The sequence below is a fragment of the Centruroides sculpturatus genome, unplaced genomic scaffold (assembly GCF_000671375.1).
Source record: "Centruroides sculpturatus isolate CEXI.00-Female unplaced genomic scaffold, Cexi_2.0 scaffold1073, whole genome shotgun sequence".
Classification (NCBI taxonomy): Eukaryota; Metazoa; Arthropoda; class Arachnida; order Scorpiones; family Buthidae; genus Centruroides; species Centruroides sculpturatus.
In genome coordinates, this window is record NW_019385431.1 from 238,009 (window position 1) to 261,738 (window position 23,730).

The 23,730-nt window shown below is 26.3% G+C and overlaps 1 protein-coding gene and 1 long non-coding RNA gene across 2 annotated transcripts in view; both read right to left on the reverse strand.

Annotated features, from left to right (window-relative positions):
• LOC111638917 (Down syndrome cell adhesion molecule homolog) overlaps positions 1–7,320 on the reverse strand; it is a 29,138-nt gene extending 21,818 nt beyond the window's left edge. Inside the window, exon 1 of the mRNA XM_023384691.1 lies at positions 7,059–7,320. Within this exon, the coding sequence (XP_023240459.1) occupies positions 7,059–7,212 (154 nt within the window). The 5' untranslated portion in view covers positions 7,213–7,320. The remainder of the gene's footprint in view (positions 1–7,058) is intronic.
• Positions 7,321–22,909: 15,589 nt separating this feature from the next.
• LOC111638914 overlaps positions 22,910–23,730 on the reverse strand; it is an 8,469-nt gene continuing 7,648 nt past the window's right edge. Inside the window, exons 3-4 of the long non-coding RNA XR_002758982.1 lie at positions 23,286–23,357; positions 22,910–23,020 (exon numbers count right to left, since the gene is read on the reverse strand). This is a non-coding gene — a long non-coding RNA (uncharacterized LOC111638914). The remainder of the gene's footprint in view (positions 23,021–23,285; positions 23,358–23,730) is intronic.

The window sequence follows — 23,730 nt, forward strand, 5'->3', positions numbered from 1 at the left end:
TTATTATTATTATTATTATGTGTTGGGTTTAGTGGGTTATACTCGGTACACACCGGTGGCTGTGTACTATGCCGGACCAGAGTCAAGGCATTTATTATTATTATTATTATTATTATTTCCTTATATAAAAATATTAACAGTAAAGAATTTTATAACCAGGTTTTTAAATTTTAAATGAAAAATTTTTAAAATATATTTTTTATTGCTGTTGAATACTTAAAATAATTATAAATATATATATTTACTAATACCACAATATTCTTTTTATTTGAAACACCACTCTCTTCTACAACTTAAAGTTTAAATTAAAACGTTTTATACTTGGTCTATATAATTGAAAAGTTATGCACTTATAATAAATTTTTAAAACGTATCTTTTAGCAATAAAAATGTCTTTAAAACACATTGATAATCGCTAAACTATTAGAAACTGTTAAAAGAATAATTAATTATCCATTAGATGAGTAGAAAAACAATAAAACAAGAAGTACAGTTGACTAAAGAGAACAAATACAAAGTGGATAGTTCTTAATGGAAAAATATTAAGAGTAGACACATATTGACCTAACATAGATCATCATTATTGTAGGATGAACAGAGTTCAGTTACGTGTAAATCCCAAAAGATTTCTACACATGATGTAATTCGACTACATGAAACAATTTTTACTTTAATTACGATTTATTTCCATATGAATTTAATAAATGANTCAAATTACCAAATTACATCAGTGGCTTATTATTATTATTACAATAGCATAAAAGAATCTCTTTTGATTTCTTTATAGAATTTCCAATATCTACACAACAAAGTAAAAATAAATTTCTTCCAAAAAAAAAACATATTTAGGATTTATTATTAATACAGTTAATCCGGGTCTTATGGAATTTTAATATTGAAACTTGTTCATCTATGTCAACGTTATTGTTTTCTTAACTGCATATTGAATATGGCAATCATAAAAGTAGTAGAGGATGGGGCCTGTCGATCGATTGTGTAACCTAATATTTATAATGTGTCTACACACCGTGTAGCAATAATTCAATCGTTGGAAACATTTCTTGTCCTACTTCTCGTTTCTTTATCACAAAAGACTGAATATTGAGAAAATCTGCTAGATAGTCCTATTTAAAAAAATATAAAAATAAATAAGAGCTAAGAAAGCTTTCGAGTGTTCTTTCTCTATCTCTATCTTCATCAATAATTTCCCTTCATTATTCTCTTTTACACTTCTTTGATTATCGTTAAATACGATAGTAAAATTTCTGTTGAATGAACTAAAATTCTGTTCTTTGTGATGCCGTAAATGAATTTTATTTCGTACTTAAACAGTTATTTCTACTTTAAAAAGAAAAATTAATGGCGAGAAAAAAATAATTGTGGATTGAACAGATAACTTTATTTAGTGATGTCATGTTGAATTTTTCAATATTTCAATCAAAATGATAAATGACGTCATTTTCGATTTCGTGTNGAATAAATATGTTACGTAGCAACTAATGTAGATAATTTAATCAAGAAAGAAACGAATAATTAACAGTTAATGAAATTTTAAACATCAAAATGACAAACACAGTCTAGAGTATAATTAAATGTGACATAACATGAATTCTAAATCATTCTCCCATAAAACATTCTAGTTATCAAATTCGCAAAGTGTAATCATAGATTAAGAAAGCGGAAACAATTTTAGAAGTGAGTGGAGAATAATTGTGTTATCTTAAGGATGTGATATTTTGATATTCAAGTTTAGAAACTTGTTTTAAGTATTATCACCTTTAAAACAAGAAGAATAAATAAGCATCTTAAGCACGTTTAAGTATGCCTGAATAATACTGATTACTAATACTTCATTCTTTTTTTTAATGAAAAAAAAATATATGTACGAGATTGTAATCATATACTCTACTAAAATAATAAATGTTCTTGAATATCAAAACAGTATTAGATGCTATTCCACTATAGTAAATTGAGGAAGAAAGTAATTGCTAAATATAGACATGGAAAATAATGAAAAAGCAATGACACGCCTCTTTAAGTACAGAGTCGATACAAAATTACATTACTAAACTTCGATTTTACTTTTCAGAGTTACTTATAATAATGTATTTAATAGAGAAACAGACAAAAATGAAACTGTAGTTTTTGAGCAAAACAAGATCATTTTACAAATTACATTATCTTTGATGAATAATCTGCATCTTCAATGAATGATTTCATCTATATAATATACTTTTCGAAATTATTTATAATTTAAATACATGTAATTTTATATACTTTTACAGCAAAAGAATATAGTATATAAAATATGTAAAGTTTAAAAAGAATTAAAATAAAATTATACAATTTGTCATATAGACAGATCATTCCTCAAATTACCAAATTACATCAGTGGCTTATTATTATTATTACAATAGCATAAAAGAATCTCTTTTGATTTCTTTATAGAATTTCCAATATCTACAACAAAGTAAAAATAAATTTTTTCCAAAAAAAAAAACATATTTAGGATTTATTATTAATACAGTTAATCCGGGTCTTATGGAATTTTAATATTGAAACTTGTTCATCTATGTCAACGTTATTGTTTTCTTAACTGCATATTGAATATGGCAATCATAAAAGTAGTAGAGGATGGGGCCTGTCGATCGATTGTGTAACCTAATATTTATAATGTGTCTACACACCGTGTAGCAATAATTCAATCGTTGTAAACATTTTTTGTCCTACTTCTCGTTTCTTTATCACAAAAGACTGAATATTGAGAGAATCTGCTAGATAGTCCTATTTAATAAAATAAATAAAAAAAAAATAAGAGCTAAGAAAGCTTTCGAGTGTTCTTTCTCTATCTCTATCTTCATCAATAATATCCCTTCAATTCTCTCTTACACTTCTTTGATTATCGTTAAATACGATAGTAAAATTTCTGTTAAATAAACTAAAGTTCTGCTCTTTGTGATGCCGTAAATGAATTTTATTTCGTACTTAAAAAGTTATTTCTACTTTAGAAAGAAAAATTAATGGCGAGAAAAAAATAATTGTGGATTGAACAGATAACTTTATTTAGTGATGTCATGTTGAATTTTTCAATATTTCAATCAAAATGTTAAATGACGTCATTTTCGATTTCGTGTAGAACCAATAAAACTAGATAATCCTGATGACGTCNATTGTAATCATATACTCTACTAAAATAATAAATGTTCTTGAATATCAAAACAGTATTAGATGCTATTCCACTATAGTAAATTGAGGAAGAAAGTAATTGCTAAATATAGACATGGAAAATAATGAAAAAGCAATGACACGCCTCTTTAAGTACAGAGTCGATACAAAATTACATTACTAAACTTCGATTTTACTTTTCAGAGTTACTTATAATAATGTATTTAATAGAGAAACAGACAAAAATGAAACTGTAGTTTTTGAGCAAAACAAGATCATTTTACAAATTACATTATCTTTGATGAATAATCTGCATCTTCAATGAATGATTTCATCTATATAATATACTTTTCGAAATTATTTATAATTTAAATACATGTAATTTTATATACTTTTACAGCAAAAGAATATAGTATATAAAATATGTAAAGTTTAAAAAGAATTAAAATAAAATTATACAATTTGTCATATAGACAGATCATTCCTCAAATTACCAAATTACATCAGTGGCTTATTATTATTATTACAATAGCATAAAAGAATCTCTTTTGATTTCTTTATAGAATTTCCAATATCTACAACAAAGTAAAAATAAATTTTTTCCAAAAAAAAAAACATATTTAGGATTTATTATTAATACAGTTAATCCGGGTCTTATGGAATTTTAATATTGAAACTTGTTCATCTATGTCAACGTTATTGTTTTCTTAACTGCATATTGAATATGGCAATCATAAAAGTAGTAGAGGATGGGGCCTGTCGATCGATTGTGTAACCTAATATTTATAATGTGTCTACACACCGTGTAGCAATAATTCAATCGTTGGAAACATTTCTTGTCCTACTTCTCGTTTCTTTATCACAAAAGACTGAATATTGAGAAAATCTGCTAGATAGTCCTATTTAAAAAAATATAAAAATAAATAAGAGCTAAGAAAGCTTTCGAGTGTTCTTTCTCTATCTCTATCTTCATCAATAATTTCCCTTCATTATTCTCTTTTACACTTCTTTGATTATCGTTAAATACGATAGTAAAATTTCTGTTGAATGAACTAAAATTCTGTTCTTTGTGATGCCGTAAATGAATTTTATTTCGTACTTAAACAGTTATTTCTACTTTAAAAAGAAAAATTAATGGCGAGAAAAAAATAATTGTGGATTGAACAGATAACTTTATTTAGTGATGTCATGTTGAATTTTTCAATATTTCAATCAAAATGATAAATGACGTCATTTTCGATTTCGTGTAGAACCAATAAAACTAGATAATCCTGATGACGTCGTGCAGAAATAAAAAGCCAATCAAGAGCGCCGTGACCTCATTTTTTTTTCNTTTAAAAACAATAAAAAATTATACTTCAGAAGTTAATTTAGTATCAAAAACGTGAAATATTTGAGTAGCCCAAGACATAGCCAAAGATTGCAGCGCCAAAGCACTGGCGAAATTTTAAATTTGCCGACTGGAATTCTTTCGGATAATTGGCTTTCGGATAAACGAAGCTCTACTTGTTGCCAAATATTGCTTTTGTGTAAGTAGCAGGAATTCGATACACTTTGAAATGTACTTTTTATTTTAAGTATAGGAATAGGAATTTAATTTAAATCTGTGATACAGTTTGGATTATATCTTATTTTAACTCCAGACAAATTTAATAATTTGGATTTTTTGAAATTATTTCATTTTTTACCCAACAAATAATTTCCAATTTACGAATTTTAAACATTTTTTATTACATTAATAATACAAAGAGACTTTTTCTCACTCATTGAGGGTTTTGTTATTCGAATATAAAACCAAACATGCAATGACTGTTATCAATAAATAATAATGTCAATAAATTAATAAATAATGTTGCGAGTGCAATTATCTTCTTTTGTAGTAAAGAGCCAAGACTTAAGTTAAAATTTCATTCGAATAAATAAGTCCATCTTCCTAAGTTAGATGACCATCAGTGGCTGAGTACATAAAACTCCTGGTATATAAAACACTGGCTAACACAGGAGTTGTGACTGACCAACAAGCGGGCCACGTGCAATTTTCTCGGTTTTCTTCACGTGTTTTACACCTAAATAGGAAACAAATTTCTCAGAAAGTCCTCCTGGAAGGCATTTCTTCATAACAGATTGTATATATATTGCTTTACCGTATCCAATCAAAACAACCCCTAAGTTAGATTATTACAACAAATTGGAACACATTAAAAGAAGAATTTTTATTCATGATTAAATTCTCGAGTGGATTTTTCAGTATAAAATTTAAAGATTCTTAAGTGAGGAAAAGAAAAAGAAAAAAGGCCGAAAGCAATTTGCATTTTCATCCACACAAACGGATTAACCCGCCTCTAATAATAAAATAATAACTAGAATTTGAATAATTAAAGATTACGCGATCGTAAGAAGGATATCGAATAAGAAGAGTGTAACAATTTTAAAAATTCATGAAGAAATTTAATGAGAAATTTTGATCGTAACGTTAATATACAGATAATCCCTCATTTCAAAACAGATTAAATAGGGGATCGACCAAACAAAAATAAATTACCTTCTAAGTTGATTAGGGAGATAATAGCCGTTATTAGCATTTTAGTATAATTTAGATTTAAGGGGGGAAGAAAAAAGAATGGAAGTATTAAACACATAGGATGATAAATTCCTGATTATGGAAAGGAATCTAATATTATTTAACTTGGATATGTTCCAGTTTCAAAAATTTATCGATAGAAGAAAATAACTTTCACGAATTATAAAAATACTCATGAAAATTTAGTTGAAAGAATAAAATTTTTAACTTGCAAATGAATTTTAAAAAAATACAGAAAAAAATTCAATTTTTAATCGATGAGTTTTCTCTTTACGAAATATCAATCAATAAATGAATAAATAATTCAAATTTACTGACGTAACTAACGATAACCAATAACGAATTACTATTTAATATTTTTTAAACTTAGAAAAATTATTGGTTTTTAAGTTGTTTGACGTCACTCCGATCTCGATCAATGAGCTTGCGACATTTAAATTCGAATTCAAAAATTCTTGTTGAATTTTATTGATGACGTCAGCAAAATACTGTCCAATAATAGTAGAGATATTAATTTGAAATTTAATTAATTAAGTTTCTCGTATTCGTGTTATATTTTATTTATATAATAACTGAATAGGATTTGAAAAGCTATCGTTATTTTAATTTATTATTTGAATTTTGGAAACAAAATCGCATATAAATAATTCATTATTACTATTTTATTTAATACAAGAATTTGATTAGATTTAAAAAATTGTACGTGATTAGCCGTTTTATTAATGACGTCATATATGACGTATCGATTATTTAAAAATACGATAGATTATTGGTTCTTTATTTATTGTTTAATTCAATCAGAAACTTTCTACTAAATTTCTACTTAAATTAACATACTTCAGTAAAGTTACATTTTAATTAAACTTTTTTTAAAATAATTACTTTTATACAGAATATTATATGTAAAAATCTAAAAAAGATTTTTTTTATTTAAAAATTCAGATGTTATTCACTTTTTACCTTTCTCTTGAAAATATTTTAAATAGTTAAGTAAAAACTATCTCTTTGATTAGATCAAAGTAGAATTGAATCCTTTGAACTTAACTGTATTAAAGAGATCAATGAAACCAAGCCGAATAATATACTTTGGTGGTTGAGAACATGCTGACATTGCAAGAATTCTCATTCTTATATAAATATAAGATCGAAAAATAATTTTAAAACAACTTAAAAAAAGCAATAGAAAAGGAAAAAAGTTAAGTGAACATTAAAGGAGGAATATATATATATATTCTTTTATCGAAAGTAAGGTCTTAAAATTAGGAGAAAAAATAGTGAAGAAATTGTCCATAAAATGTAATTAATAACATACCTTTTTCCCATTTAATATTTTTCATTTCGATTCCTGATGTAAAACATCTGATAGTTACCATTTTTCCAGTTATAACTGAGAGAGTTTTAGTATTTCTTTTATCTCTAATTTTTCTATTTGAATAAATATTAAATGAGCAATTGAGATTTGACATCTTTATACTTTTGTAAGGTGGTGGGGGTGGCTTGCCATTCAATAGAGGAGGAATCAAAAAATTGTAATTTGGACATTTTAAAAATGATGAAATGTTCGACCTAATACTATTATCTGCAAAAAAAAGAGAAGAAATTTAAGTTTGTAAAAGATTTTTTTTATAAAAATAATAAAAAAAAATATGAGAACATTTAAAAGATTTAATATACTTTTTTTTCTTTAAAAAATACCATTAAAAGATTAAGTTTTAATTTATTTAATTTACAAATTTCTTAACTTCTATATCAATCTAACAGATGATATTTTATTTTTAAAAAAAAGAAATATTAATATCATTTACTAAAGTTTCTTAAAGAGCTTAAGTATATAATCTCTATATTTATGAAATTATTAAAAATTAAAAGTAATTTATTTCATTTAACTTGTCTAGACAATATTTCTCACTTAAGTCATATAAGTAAACTAGTAGCACGGGACGCCCCCTAGTGAGCGTTCTTCACAAATTTCCATGAGGCACGGTTCCTTTGACTTTTTTGTTCCTATCAATATGCTCTACAGCTCTGTTAACGTCCCAACAATGTCATCCTCATCTGCAATTGTGCCCAGTTTAGAATGTTCAGTTAGTTATCCCATCTGCAGTTCTGCACACCCATCTTGCTTTTTTTTTTATCTGCAGGAAAACTAAATAATATAACATCTGAGGATTTTCAATTTGGTGTCACAATAAACCATTCTTTCATATCTTGAGCACTTAAATATAGCCGACTCACACAGGAACATTCGTGTGGGTATATACTATTCCTAAGCACCAAAACAGCCGCTGCCGCAAAGGTTCAAGGATCGTGTCCAGACCTATATATATGAATCTTGGAAATAAATAGCCACCAATGCACCATCTAATAAATATCCATGCATTAACAATCAGTCTGATATTTTGAAATACTGTAGTTTTATTCTGACAGATGCCTTGGAACAAGCAGATTGGTCTGTTTTTTTTTTCCGTAACCCATATCGAGGCTACAAAATCAAGAGCAAATAGTATGAATTTTTCTTGCAAAGAAATAGCGATTCATAAAACAAATAAATAGCAATAGTTCGTGACAATTTTAGCAGCTAAGATTTTATTTGATCAGATATCATTCCAATCTAACATTACTCTAACATCAGTATTGTTATATTCAGACTGTCTACCAATACTTAAAATTACTTACTACTTAATTTTANTATATACTTCTTTATATTAACTTAAAGAAAAATATAAAAATTTATAAAATTTCTTAATTTTTCTACTTAAAAAAACTTTTTTTAATGTATTTTTAATCGAAGTATTAATCAGAAGCAATCGGATTTTAATCCATAAGTTAAATGTTTCTGAATTAAATTCTGGAATAAATTGAAAAATTTTAAACTTTTCCATTATTAAAGAGTTATACTCGTTGAAGATTCTAAAATATTTGGGAAAGACGTTTAAAAAAGTATACAAATCGACCCCCCTATAACACTGTAGATAATTCCGTTTTATATGAATTCCGTGTTATACGAGTCACTTAGATTTTACAAATACATGTGCCGGGCTGTGAACGGCTCACGTATTTGTAAAATCTAAGTGACTCGTACAACATGGAATTCATATAAAACGGGATTATCTACAGTGTTATAGGGAGGTCGACTTGTACAAATTAGTTAAAGTAAATTTAATAAGGCTTTCTTAGTATAAGTAATATTAATGCCTTTTACTTCAATAGAAACTATTCAGTGTAATATAGTAAAATTTTTATTAATTGGGCTGCAATTTGGAAAAATTGTAGATTTATAAAGTCCCACTATCGTCCGTCCGTCTGTTCGTTCGTCTGTCACTCCTTAATCTCGAGAACTGAGTTAGATAGATAAAAGATGAGACCAGATTTGGAAACTTTTGAGTCAGGAGGCCCAGATTAACTATATAAAAATATCCAACGAAAATTGGAAGATACGTTATTTCAATTCAAAAATTTTCCCCTTGAAAGATGTTAGATAGAGGACCGACACGAATCTATTGTTAAAGGAAAAGTATGATGTACAGGGGCAAGCCACTACTAATTTGAGGTGGATAGAATATATTTTAAATTAAATAAAAACATTCGATGTTAAATTTAGAAAAAATATTTATAAGTAGCGTGAAAAGGTTGTTAGACTGCACAAATACTAACTATTCAATGTAATGCATTATTAAAAAGCCAAATTAATCATAGAATATAGGAAATAAAGTTTGAGAAAACATTTTAAACTGTAGAAAATCAATACTACACGAACTCAACTATAATGAAACATACACGGACAGATATTGCACTTATAGTAATGCAGTTTTTTTGGGACAAATTACAGAAGCGAAGCAAGAAAACAAAAATCATTCTACGATAAAAGTAAGAAATAAAGACATATAAATTTATATTTTAAAAAGGCGATAAACTTATCAAACTAAGCAGACATACATAGGTTAGACACAGATATGGCAATTACAGTAGCGCATTATTAAAGAGGCGGTACAAATTGCAACAAGTTTTCCTCCCCGTTGAAGTTAATTATGAAGGTTATATATCTCTTCTTACACGTAACTGAGCCAAAAATATCTTTGACAGGTGATGTGTTGCCAGCGTGAACTGTCCTCCACAAATCTTCTACTTCGGACAAAACGTCTCTCTTTCTCGCAGACAGACCAGAGGGAGATTAATAACTGAGATCGAACCAAGGGTCTCGAGTAAATATAGACATCAATCACAGTGATAGGAATGCGCTCTGGGAGTGGTTGCTTTATGGTGGGCTTTCTTACCGACGCACTTGATTTGTCGTTGCTCCTTATTGATCCTTCTTTACTGTTATAGTCAATTGATCTCATTAGCGCTTATTACTAATCATCATTCCGTTCAATAGACCTTTCAGTTACAGCTAATAATTTTTTAATTTTAAAATTTTCAATCTTTTAAGTGCACTTTAAAATCAAATTTAGAGAAATGATTATTAAGTACGAAGTTATGTAATGTCTCTAGGGTTTCAAAATGAATTACTGGAATGATGTGCAATAGTAATTCATCTAATGGAGCGTGTCTATATATAGATTTGTAAAGATACGTCATTTAACATTACCAATTGATTTATAACATCCCTTCTAATTTCGAACGAGTTATAAAATTTAAAGAGATAATTAAATATAATTCCCAAAAATTATTTTAACAAACATCTTATAATTTTACAAATTACACAGAAATAATAAATTCAATAACGCTTTTCTCTTTCAAATTTCTAGAGAAGTTATTCAAATTTTAATAGAAAATTTAATTATAAAGATACTAAGGATATTTAATTTATTTTAATAATGCCACTGACATTAAATGAGCAGAAAATAAAGGGCAAACAAATGCTGAAAGGTCTGTTGGATGTATTGTATACATTTTGGCAGTAATCTATCGTGAAACACATCCACCTATCTGGAGTCAGCAGTGTTGTAGTTGTCGCTTCAGTTATCTCTTGTACTTAGGTTTCCAGTTGATATGAAACAGCTCGTAATACTCTACTCTGCTGTATTTACTGCTCTTAACTCTACAGTTGCAAAAGTAACTTTAACTTTACTCTGCTTTATAGCGAAAAAAGTATTTACTTTTGATGCCATATAATAAAAACAAACTAGTTTCAGATCTTTGCAGATTAAATTTTTTGTTCGGTGAGAGTGTATTATCATAATCACTTTCCTTTTTTTTTTCTTCTTCCTCTTCTTCTTCTTCCTTGAAATTTCATTAGTTATATTAAATTGAGACTTTTCTTCCATAAAAACGATCGTATATCGAAAACTATTTTACGTTACTTAAGCATTGAGAAGTATCTTTAAGTAAAAAAAAAATTATCATGAATTGGAAATCTTTATCGAATTCAATTAATTTTCACTTTTATAAAATAAACTATTTTTAAAACTAAAATAAAGAAAACAAGATAATACTTTATTTATCATTTATTTTAATTATTTTTTTCTTTACATTTAAACTTTCTTAAAATCTTAGATTAAAAATAAATAAACTCTACTTATTTCGTTGTAATTTTTTTTCTTTATATCTAAATATTAAAATTTTATTTTTAACTGAATTTTATTTATTTAAAAAAAAAAACAAAAAGACCAAAAATTTTTAAATGTTTGCAAATTCGTACATCAATCTTACAACTTTTTCTTTAATATGTACTGTTATGAATGTAACTGTAACAAGCAAAAGTTGTTATCGTACATTGTGGATTTCTTGGTGAGTATTCTTGTTTGTATCACATTGATGCAGTTCGTAGAGATAAAATTCTCTAATGGACAAACATGTAAGATACAAGCAGTCTTCCCGAAACGATACAGTTGATCATTAATCTTCCCAATCCCATCTGACAAAGCATCTATGCCCCGAGAAGCAAAGTTCTATCCATGCTAAATCCCCAATAGAGCAAAGGCTTATTATCTTATCTCTGCTAAAGAATTGCACGAAAACGTCTAAATGCTTCTATTTTTGACTAAATTGATATTAATTTATAAATTTTAGAATTGAAAAATCTTTTATAAGATAATGTCAAAATTACTTATTTCTCTTACAACTTTTCATTTATATATCCTTTGTTAATACGTTCCTTTATTTTATCATATAACAATACCATAAGTTACTTCAGTATTTAATAATTTTAATAAAATAAATTTGTGTATTATAGGGAATTTTGTTAAATTCAAGAATACTTAAAGCTAATTTTACATATAATTGAACCTAGATAATATATATTTTCTAGAAATGGTTTATTGTTTATATAGAGTTTGGTATGGATTTATAGAGTTATTTATACATCTATATTTAATTTTTTAACTTTATATAAGTTAAATAAATATTTATTTAAGTACTGTACTGTATAATAATAATAATAATATATAAGTTTTCTATAAATATATTTAAAATGTAATACGTTTATTTAAAAAGTTTAATAAAGATATCTTAGTTATACGGCGATTAACTTAATTATATAGTAAATTAATAGAAAAATAACAATATAAGACATTACGTATTATATTTTAAAATTTTAAACATTTAGTTTTACTTACTAAAAGCAAATTTTTAAGAACAAATTCGCACTTTGATTTTTAAAGATATTTAAATTTCCTATCGGATTAAATGTTTTCGTAGAGATTTGATAGAAAAACCAAGTTAAGCTTTTGTATATAAAGTTTGAAAGTTGACCAAAAATCTCATAACAGAGTAAAGAATATATATTAGGCTGTATGTAGACGACGTATGTAATACTTTAAAATTGCTTATATCAATAGATGTAAGAACAAGTTTAAACGAAGGAGAGGAAGCAGAAATAAAAAAAAAAAAAATGAAGTAAATTAGCCATAACAAGGATCACAAAAGAATCTTTCTTCTAACGAAGAGTAGAATTAATGTGTATATTTTATAAACAGATTGCTTTAGTTTGTGAAAAAGAATTGCATCACCAGTTATAGAAATTGTATGCTTTCATGAAAGGAGTGCATCTACACAATTAGACACGCAACGTTTTACAGAAAAATTCCTTTTCGTGTTTTCTCTTTCTTATTCATTTTTTTTTATTTTATCGATATTCTCTAACTCATTTATCCGGATGATGCTTATTCAAAACAATGATAAGAAAAACCACAAAATAAATTTCGTGCTTGTTTTTTTTTTTTTTTTACTTTCTTGTAAGTAGAAATTTTACCAGATGGAAAATTTTGTCCTCTAAAATTAAATTTGAGTAGACAAAAATACAAAATACACAGACTCGTAATTATTATAATAGAAAATATTATTAGAATAAAGCATTACCATACTGATTGAAGTGACAGATCAGACTACAGACTACTTTTCTTTTTTATTTAAAAAATACATAAAATGTAAACAAGAATTATTATTATTATTATTATTGGGAAAGTCTATTCAAGAGTATAGGCTAAATAAAGGAAGAGAGTAAGGAGATGAGAAAGAGGAGGAAAGATTGCTGTAAGATATTAAGCAGATAGAGTGAATTATAAATTATAAAAATAAATTAGGAAGTGATCATTTAATTTAAAATTCTATATTAATTTTATGAAAATAAATTAGGCACTCGATTTAATGTTTTATCGGACAAAAAAAAATTCAGAATTTTCTTTTTTTATTCGAGAATAGAATACACTAAAAGATGATCCAATGAGTTGATGAGTAGGCTATAAATTACTCCATGCACATCATAATATATTATTCACATTTATTAATTATAATAATATTTTAATACATTCTATATAAGTTTCCTATTAATATATTCTTTAGTCATTAGTGGGTATCTTTTCCCTTCAATTAATCTGTTAAATCTAAGGTCTTACTACTTAATTTAATTTCTATCGCTAATAAATACTACAGTAATTAGTAAATTACATGATTTCTTATTCTTTATAATGTCGTGTAATTTTTTTTTCTTCTGTTCCTCTTTTGCAGTTGTCGTGTAATAAAAGGTAAAGCTTTTTTAGTAACAAAGCTACTTTGGAGAAAATAGAAGCCGTGTCAGGAATACTATCAGCGGATCGTAGATATCATCAAAATTTAAAAAGAAGCATTATGGTTTGTCGCCCGAAAGAAGAGCAAGAGCAGATCTCACGTATATACCATTTTTATCCTCTAAGCTCGAATGTTCTGTAGCCTCATTAATAAATATGTGAACCGTGAATCTTTTCTCTGACAATTAAGGAGGACCACACATCCACTAGTTGTCAAATCAACGTCACTCTAACCGGCTGGACAATTTGCTACAGTTACTTGTCTGACTTTGGTTGTTTCTCTTATGTTATATTGTTATTAATAGCCGGTTGTTATCAGTAGAATCATTGAACAGGAAGGGAAAAAAAACATATACGATCGATATTTTATAAAAGTTTTAATTATATACACGTCTCTGCATTAGTAAATTAAATAAATATACTATATAATATGTATTATAACATGCCCCAAAATACATGTTTTATATCTTAATTTTAATAAAAATAATCTTGTTTTTTGCTATATAATATTATTTTTCTAGTATTTATACAATTTTTTTATATTAGAAATATATATTTTCTAGTTTAAATTGGATGCTTAATTTATTAATTTTATAATTAAATGCACAATTGTGCAACTCTATATTAATTACGAAGATAAAGTTCAATTTATAACGTGATTTATGGATTATATTATATATAAACGTATAAATCATAATTAAAATATAGTGTTTTAGCAAATAAAACAATAATATAATAGAAGTTTATATTATATTTGTAATTATGAGTAAAGTGATAAATTTATATACTGATATATATAAATTGATTAAAACATATCGTTAAAATTGTATTAAAATAAATTAATAAAATTAATTTACGAATTCAGCTTCTGTAATATTACAGGCTCGATACTATATATTTTATTTTTCATAGTTAAATATTTAATTATTCTTGTAAATTTTACTGTAAATATATTACCTGAATTGTTTCTGCTTTGTTTTAAAGAATTTAACAAGGTTTAATGTAATTATTTAAAACTTTCTATGCCTAAAATATGAAATTTTTCGAATTAACATGTACAAAGAAAAATAAAATATCCCTAATATAATTTGTGTTAATGATAAAGTAAATTTTATAGACAATTTTTTCAGATATTGAATAACGTAAACACCATTGTGAATAAGAAAAAGAGCATTTTTACATGGAGAAATCGTGGTTCGAATTATGTTTCGAATCAATTAAGCTTTGCTAAATTCGATATACTACATCTTAGTATTCAATTGTATAAAAATAAATAGATTAACTGCAGTTGCATTAGTGTTTCTTTCTACTTGGTCTCAGAACAAGAGAGAACAAAGAAAGAAAGAAAGAACCAATGTAATTTTGTATAAGACAATAGAACAGATTTCTCTATTGAAATTTAAATACTGTAGAAAATATCCTGAGATAATCTGTGTTTTATTTCTCAATTATTTCATTAGTTTAAATTTAAATTTAAATGAAAATCATTGTAATACAGTCGACCCCCTATAACACTGTTGATAATTCCGTTTTATATGAATTCCATGTTGTACGAGTCACTTAGATTTTACAAATACGTGTGCCGGGTTGTGAACGGCTCATGTATTTGTAAAATCTAAGTGACTCGTACAACATGGAATTCATATAAAACGGAATTATCAACAGTGTTATAGGGGGTCGACTGTATTTTAAATATTTTATTTTATATATTTCTAGGATCTAAAACTTACACACACAAACGTAGATATCTTCCAAAGATAGGTAGGTAGATAGATAAATTTTATTGATTTAGAACAGAAACTCTTACAATATGAATAAGAAGTATACATTGAAAAATTGGAAACAGCATTAAAAATCGAGAAGTTGGAATAAAATAAAATAAATATCATGATAAACAAAAGGATAATGGATCTGAAATTGTTTTTATAATTTTTAAATTCGAGTCTTTTTTTTAGATCTATGAAATAGTGTAATGAATAATTACATAATAGAGTAACAGGAGATCGAATAGTATTAAATCTACAATTACAATATTGTCGTGTGATAAAAATAGATTACTATTAGATATTCCCGAGCGAAAAGTAATAAGAACAAACATGAAAATGGAAACCGTATTAAAAGTTTGGTTATTTTAACCTACCATTGTTATGTTTATCACAAAGTGTCAAGCAAATTAAATCGAGGAAAAATGGAGTGTTCGTGTTTCATAGTAGCTTATTATTTTAAGAAAATCTTAGAGAATAAACTATAAAAATAAAATTTGATCCGAGTCGGTCAAAGGGTTTAAGAGTTAATAGAGAGATTAATCGGAGAAAATGGGGAGCTTTTATGGTATCCTATATTTTTCACAGGGTCCTAAAGTGTAAGTGTGAAAAATTTTGGTGCATTTCGGTCAAAGATTTAGAAGTGTTCTGTACTTAATAGATCGACAAATATTAAACATTCTATTCTGTATATAGAATGATAAACTATTTAACGAATAACATGAAAGTTATTTCTTCTCTTCCAGATTTAAATTGAACAAGAATTTATTCTATGTATAATTATTATTTCATGACAGAATGAGAAATATTTTAAAAATCAAGTTGCTTTAGAACATATTTAGAATTATTTATGATTATTTTATTTATAAATCTTTTAAATATATGAAAATGAAAGTATAAAATGTATACGTTTCAAGACAGATGAGATTGATTTCTATTAACAAATTATAGAAGTGTTCTCTTTAAGAAGTCACTTATTATAGAAATATAAATATTTAAATAGCTTCTGAAAGTAATAATTATATTTTTAAGTTGGTAAAAAGTTTCAATAAATTCCGCTTTAGAATAATAATAATAATAATAATAATACTCAAAGATACAACACTCACAAATGACACATGCAGAAAATGTCACATCATGCCAGAAACTATACAACACATCACTTCTGGGTGCAAGCTCTTGGCACAGACAGATTATTTACACAGACATAATCAAGTAGCAAATATAATACACCAAGAGCTTGCAAAGAAACACAAATTGATAGACATTCACGAACCATACTACAAGTATATTCCACAGACAGTATTGGAAAACAACACGCACAAAATGTACTACGACAGAGCCATAATCACAGATAAAACAATTTACCACAACAGACCAGACATCACACTCATTGACAAACACAATAAAATCACATACATTATAGACATAGCCATTCCAAACACTCACAATGTACAAAACACATGCACTGAAAAAATTAGCAAGTACACAGAACTCGCCCAGGAAATAAGGCATCTGTGGAGGATGGATAGGGTGCTTATTGTACCTGTCGTTCTCTCCTGTACAGGTGTGATACCACACACACTACACAAAAGCCTGGGAACATTACAATTGAGTAGAAATACATACATCACACTACAGAAGGCCACTATATTGAATACATGCCACATTGTTAGGAAATTCCTTAATACAGACACACACACTGACACACTTATTTAATTTTAGTTTTGTTTTAGTTGCTATGCCTTGACTTTGGTCCGGCATAGTACACAGCCACCGGTGTGAACCGAGTATAACTCACAAAACATAATAATAATAATAATAATAATAATTTATTTTATTTGAAATTATAATTATCTTTTAATTACACGTATCTTACTTTACAATAACATTATAACTAGATTGAGATCCACTATTATGAAAAATGCAGAACCTCATAGTCACTTTACGTGCACATATATAAGGTTTGGGCTTAATGGTTTAAGGTAATGCAACACGTGGGTGATTTTTTTGAGAGAAACTGGTCCTTGTTTAGGTGTTAAGCACATGAAAACCAGTTGGTCAGGTGCGAACCCATGACTACCAGTGTTCAGTGATTTAATTTACTGGATCATCTGTGGACCATTTGTATATATAAGATCATCTCTGACACTGACAAATATTTAATTTTTTATAGTAAATTTATCGAATTACTTGTTATTTATCTGTAATAAAAAGTTTAATTAAAGTATACTATTTACTTACTTCTTTAACCATAAATTATTAAACAACAAAATACAGTTTATAATTCTTAAAATGGAAAAAAAATAAACTATATATTTTTTTCCTTTAGCTTTGTAACCAATATTACTTTATTAATAAAATTTCACGATAAAGAAATTTACATTCCCATATGACCGCTACCGCTACTACTATAATAATTGTCACATACTGGATAATAATGAATAATAAAGTGTTAGTTGTCAGGCAATTTAAAAGAGAAAAATTCCTCGTACAATATAATACTTCCGGAACAGAGCAAAAGGAAAGAGAGAGAGAGAGAGAAAGAGAGAAAAACCTCTCCATGTACAAAATTAAAATAATTGATCGAAATGCAACTTGTATAATAACAAAAAGGAAGAATCAGAAATGAATAATAAATGATACAAACCCGGCAATCTGAGCATAAATTTGTACATTTAATGATTTCATAAATCGTCCCTGGAATAATAAATCAAAGTGATTACGAGCGCTGACATCTCTAGGATGATGATCTTTTATAATTGAAAGCAATTACTGCGAAAATTCTGATATTTTTTTTATGAGTTATCTTAATTAAAATATTTTTATTTAAATCTCTTTGACGAGATAATACCTGTTGTTGATTTTCTTAATTATTTTTGATTTTTTAAATCTCTTTTCCTGTTTAGTAAATTATAAAAATGTATATTGTAATAGCTATAAAACGTAATCGTTTCGAATTAATTAATAACAAATTCTCTTTAAATATTTATAAATAAGAGAAAGAAGCTTTATATATATATATATATATTTTTTTTTATGCTACTTAGAAATGCGTTGATATCGTCAGCAATTTTTTCTCATCGTCGTCCAATGAACCATTGAAAATTGGCATAATTTTAACTTATATCTAACACGTGATTTTAGTTCGTTAAATATTGAACATTACCTCTGTCTAAAGACTTAATACCAGTTGTTGGACACCGTCTAGCCAACGCCCTAATAATTAGATAACGTAATGAGTTTGCGAGGTGTCTTGGCTTCGTTCCAGCTTCGATACACTTCATTTATCTTCTCTGGTCAAAACCTTTTTTATTTTTTTATTTTATTTTTTTCTTTGGTTTGTTGTTCATTAGCTATTTGTTCAAAATTCCCAATTTACTTTTTTTCTCAATATCACTTCGATATCCACCATTCTGGCAACTTGTTTGATGATGGCAGATTGGATTGAGAACTAATCGTTTATATTCACTCAGATAAACTCTCTCTCTCTCTCTCTCTCTCGTAATCTTTAAATTATTTAAAAATAGATCGATTGAAGAGTGAAAAATGTATATAATCATATACATTTTTAAGTATTGATGAAATTATATCGATAGAAATTATCTAAATTTAGTAAAAGAACAAAAAAAATATGGGTTGAAAAGTTAGTTTTCTGCCAAATTTCGATGGACATTTTCTGAATGAATTAACTTTATAATCGACGATTCTCAATTATTTTAGATTTGGATACATCTCAAAATTTTACTGACAAAATTGATAATGAAGTAAAACTTTATATTAATTCGAAAATATAAAGTACAAATCTTGATAAAGCTGTAGAAAATTCTACAAGTTAATAGAAATTTTTATGATTATTTTACATTTTAAATGGGATTTTTTACATTTATAGCTATCTTTATTATCGAAATTGATGTGTTTCGCTATATTTTGGCTTCTCTCCACAACTTCCTTATAAACTTCTTTGTCCATTGTCTACTTCTTTTGAAAGGGGGTTCTCCTCTAGTGGGATGTCTATTTAGACACATTTGTCGCATTCTGACCTGCCATTTCCTTTGGGATTGTCGTATTTCGTTTGGAACTACATGCTCTAGAGAATGTAGGAAAGTACGCCACTATTCTCTAGAGATATTTTCATCAGTTCTTTTCATTTAGAGGTTGGTGAAGGCAACGCGAACACGATAATTGAATATAAGAATCCATATTTCTTGAAAGCCATTTACCTAGGATGGAAGAGGATTATGGCAATTCTATTCGATTATTTAGGTTAAAATGTACTTTTTCCTCAATGTTTTTTTAAGAAAAATATTTTTATAACTCATTTAACAGCAAAAGATTAATTACGAATGTAAAAAAAAATTTTAAAGGAATTTAAAATGAAAATAAAATAAATCTATTTTTCAATCATTTTATATTATTACTGTATTAAAACAATCATAATTTTCTTAGAATATAATATTTTCAAGTTTTAAATATAAAAATCTCGATATTTTTTAATATTTTATAACAAAAATCTTGGTTAAATTCTAAGTTTTACGCAAATTCTAATGCAGATATTCTTCTTATGTTTACTTATGTAGACGTATATTTTAGATATAAACAAAATAAGTAGCAACAGGATGTATAAAAACATAAAATTCTACAATAAATCTTAATTTAAATAAGTTCAGTAAAAGGAAAATATTTATAAAGTTGTATATTATATTATAAGTAAAAAGAAAGGGGGGGTATTTTTAAAAGTAATATTTAGAATTAAATTTTAATTACACGTGTTTAATTTCTTTTTATTATTAAAATTTAATTTGTTCATTACGAACATTTAAAATCAAAATCAATTTAATAAACTATGTAAAGTTAAAAAGAAAAAATTAATATTCTATTTCGACTTCATATAATAAACAAAATATTTCCGTATTAATTCGATAAAATGAAGAATATTCAACTAATTATAGTTCTAAAATTATCTTATACTTAATCTTATGGAAGAATTTTATCGTTAAACTAATTATCTTAATCAAGATTCCTTTCTCCATTTTTATCCTTTTCTCTTCTCACGTGTTATCATTTCTTGATAAGCTTATACTAATAATAAATTTTATTTATTTTATAAAAATTTTAATTCTCTTATTTTATTTTATATGAATCGAAACGACTTAGAAAATTCTGGAAAAGTTTCAAGGAAAAAAAAAACAACGTGTATAGAAAGGAAAATGTTCTCTTTGTTTGCGGTTTTGATTTACGAATTGTACAGCAACTACTAAATCAAAGAATGATCTACATCAAGAAGCAAAACTTCCCCCAGCATTCAATTATTCTTATCTAGTTTTTACAATCCTCTATTCTTTCTTCGTTTCACGATCTTTACTTCTTCTGTTACTATTAAAGGAATTCAAGATAAAGATGACTTTTGAATTTGAATCGAGTTAAATTTATTTTCTTTATTTATTTTCACGAGAGATTGATGAAGAATAATGGATATCTTACGCTTTGCACTTATTTACAAAGATAATGGCGATTAATAATTTGTAACAACGCTATTGAAAATTTTCTCTGGAAAACGTTAGCCTGTAAATGACTCTTTCCCGCACTACTGAAAGAGAAAGAGATAAGAATGATACTTTTCATATATTTTAAAAGTAATAAATGTTATAATATAATATGTTTTGATTTTATTGAGTATTAACTTTACATAATTTACATATCTTAAAAGGTTTAAGATAATAAAACATTAAATAGAAGTCATTAAATGATTGAATTTATGCATTTAGAACTTTGTACTTTTAATGTAATTGTTAATCGTGTTACAAGTATTACATTAATTTGTATGAATCAGAGAAATAAATCTTAATTATATTTTATAGAAATATTTATTTATTTATTTAATTTTATAAAAATTTAATTCGTTTAGAAATTTGAAAACATGAAAATTTACATATTTTACATGTGATGATGCTTCGATTATTATTTATAATAAAATTTTAGCCAATATCAAAGAGATAGACATTGTTTTGTTCCGTAATCTTGTGTTTTTTTTATCTTAGTGATGCTTCTGTCTCTTGGTAGAGACTGTCAAAGATCAACCAAGCATTCAATTCTCTTCAGTCAATGCATGGTTGAGCAAGATGATTGCAATAGTCTCCAGATGCAATACTTTGCATTCTCGTGATACATATTGTCTTGTACTAATGTTGTATTTGTATTCAGATATAATTCGTATATAAAATATGCTTAAATTTATTATTAAAATTAAAAAATCTGGTTTATATATAAAATTTTTATGACCATTTGAAGAAGAGTGATTATTAAAGAAAAATTATTAGATGAGAGCTGTTATAAGCACTCAAACAAGAGAGAAAAGAGATAACTAAACTGAAAAAAAAAGACGAACGATTAGTCAGAGAAGATCGATGATCGATCTTGACGTTTTGGATAAGGAAAAATAATTGACGATTAAGTCTAAGAAGATCAAAATACAAGAGAATTTGATAAGACGATATAGAAATTGAAGAAGATAAATAAAAAAGAAAATTTGCAAAGTCTAAAGAAGATATATAAGATAACCAAATTGACATGGAAAACATGCAGACCTATGTCGATCATTGCATACAAATTTATATGGAGAGAATAAGGACTGATATTGATCATTGTATCCGACAAATCGAATAATCCTTCTTTCAGTAGTTCCGCTGTCATAGCTATCTTCAAGAAAATTGCTAGAAGCTCTTCCTATCATGGTCAATCTAAGCCGAGTATCAATAGGATGTCAAAGTTCATTCGTGAAGATAGACTTCATAATAACGACAAGTCGAATTTAAGGCTAATACTTAGTTTTAGGATAACGTCATACGATGCAAAGAAGCTGGCATACTAAATTCATATGATGATCACGAAGATGACTCGGGACTCTAAACGTTAATTATAAAAAATATAAGAAAGAAATTAGAAACAAAACTGTTCTAAAATACATTTCTGTGTATATATTATCTATTGGAACCATGTTTATTAATAGGACTTATTATAGTTTCTGATTAGCAAAACTAAAACTTTTAAATTAATAAATAACAAATAATATTGAATTTCAGATGATAGTTTTGAAGTTCTTGATTAAATAATATCTAATGAATAAGCGTATAATAAAATAAAAAAAATAAAATAAAATCTTGTAAACGATTATATTAACATTTTAAATATAAAAAGTATTATAAAATGTCATTCAATTTGAGACTTTAATTTAATACTATTTACTCTTTATAAGCATNCTTGTAAACGATTATATTAACATTTTAAATATAAAAAGTATTATAAAATGTCATTCAATTTGAGACTTTAATTTAATACTATTTACTCTTTATAAGCATTTTATTCGTAGACATGAAAAAAAAAGAGAACAATCACTTCTTTGTCGACTCGAACTTTATTGACTCTATGTGCTTTAACTAAATTAAACAGCAACAATGTCCTAAGAAAACATTATTTCGTCTCATGATCGGCCAATTGACGTCTAACTATATAAAGAACATTCATTGACATATAAAATTTATAGAATTAAATTAATTAGACATTGTTCTTTATAACAACTCCCAATATATATATATATAGTCTATTTATTTACTCTTTATAAAAAGTATTAGTTTAAAACTTTTAAAACCGTAAATTTAACTACAGATTATCTTCCATTAACAAAAAGGGATTATATTATAAAAGTTTAATCTGTATTATTATCATACATAAAATTTTATCAGAAGTCAAAGTGATAGTGTAGAAACATACTTGCACCGGAGAGCATGGGTTCGATTTTTGCTTGAGGAGTCTCCGTCCTTCTTTCTCCTTTAGTAATCCCACCTTAGAAAGAAGGTTAACAGATAAAAAAAAAAAAATATGAAATTTTATCATTCTGCTTTATAAATTTTATATTTAAATTTAGTTACTGTCATCGTATATCACCATATATCATCTGTAACATACTATATCACCCACATATGTATTCTTTTATACTATTTGAAATTTATCCATGGCACAAAAATGTTATAAAGAATTTTACTACAGCAAGCAATTTAAAACCCTTTATTATCTTCTATTTATTTTCAAATAAAATGGTTTAAACTATTCCATTAATTCTCAGATATTTAATAAAATTTACCTATAAATTTTTATTTATAAGTCGACCCCCCTATAACACTGTTGATAATTCATATAAAACAGAATTATCAACAGT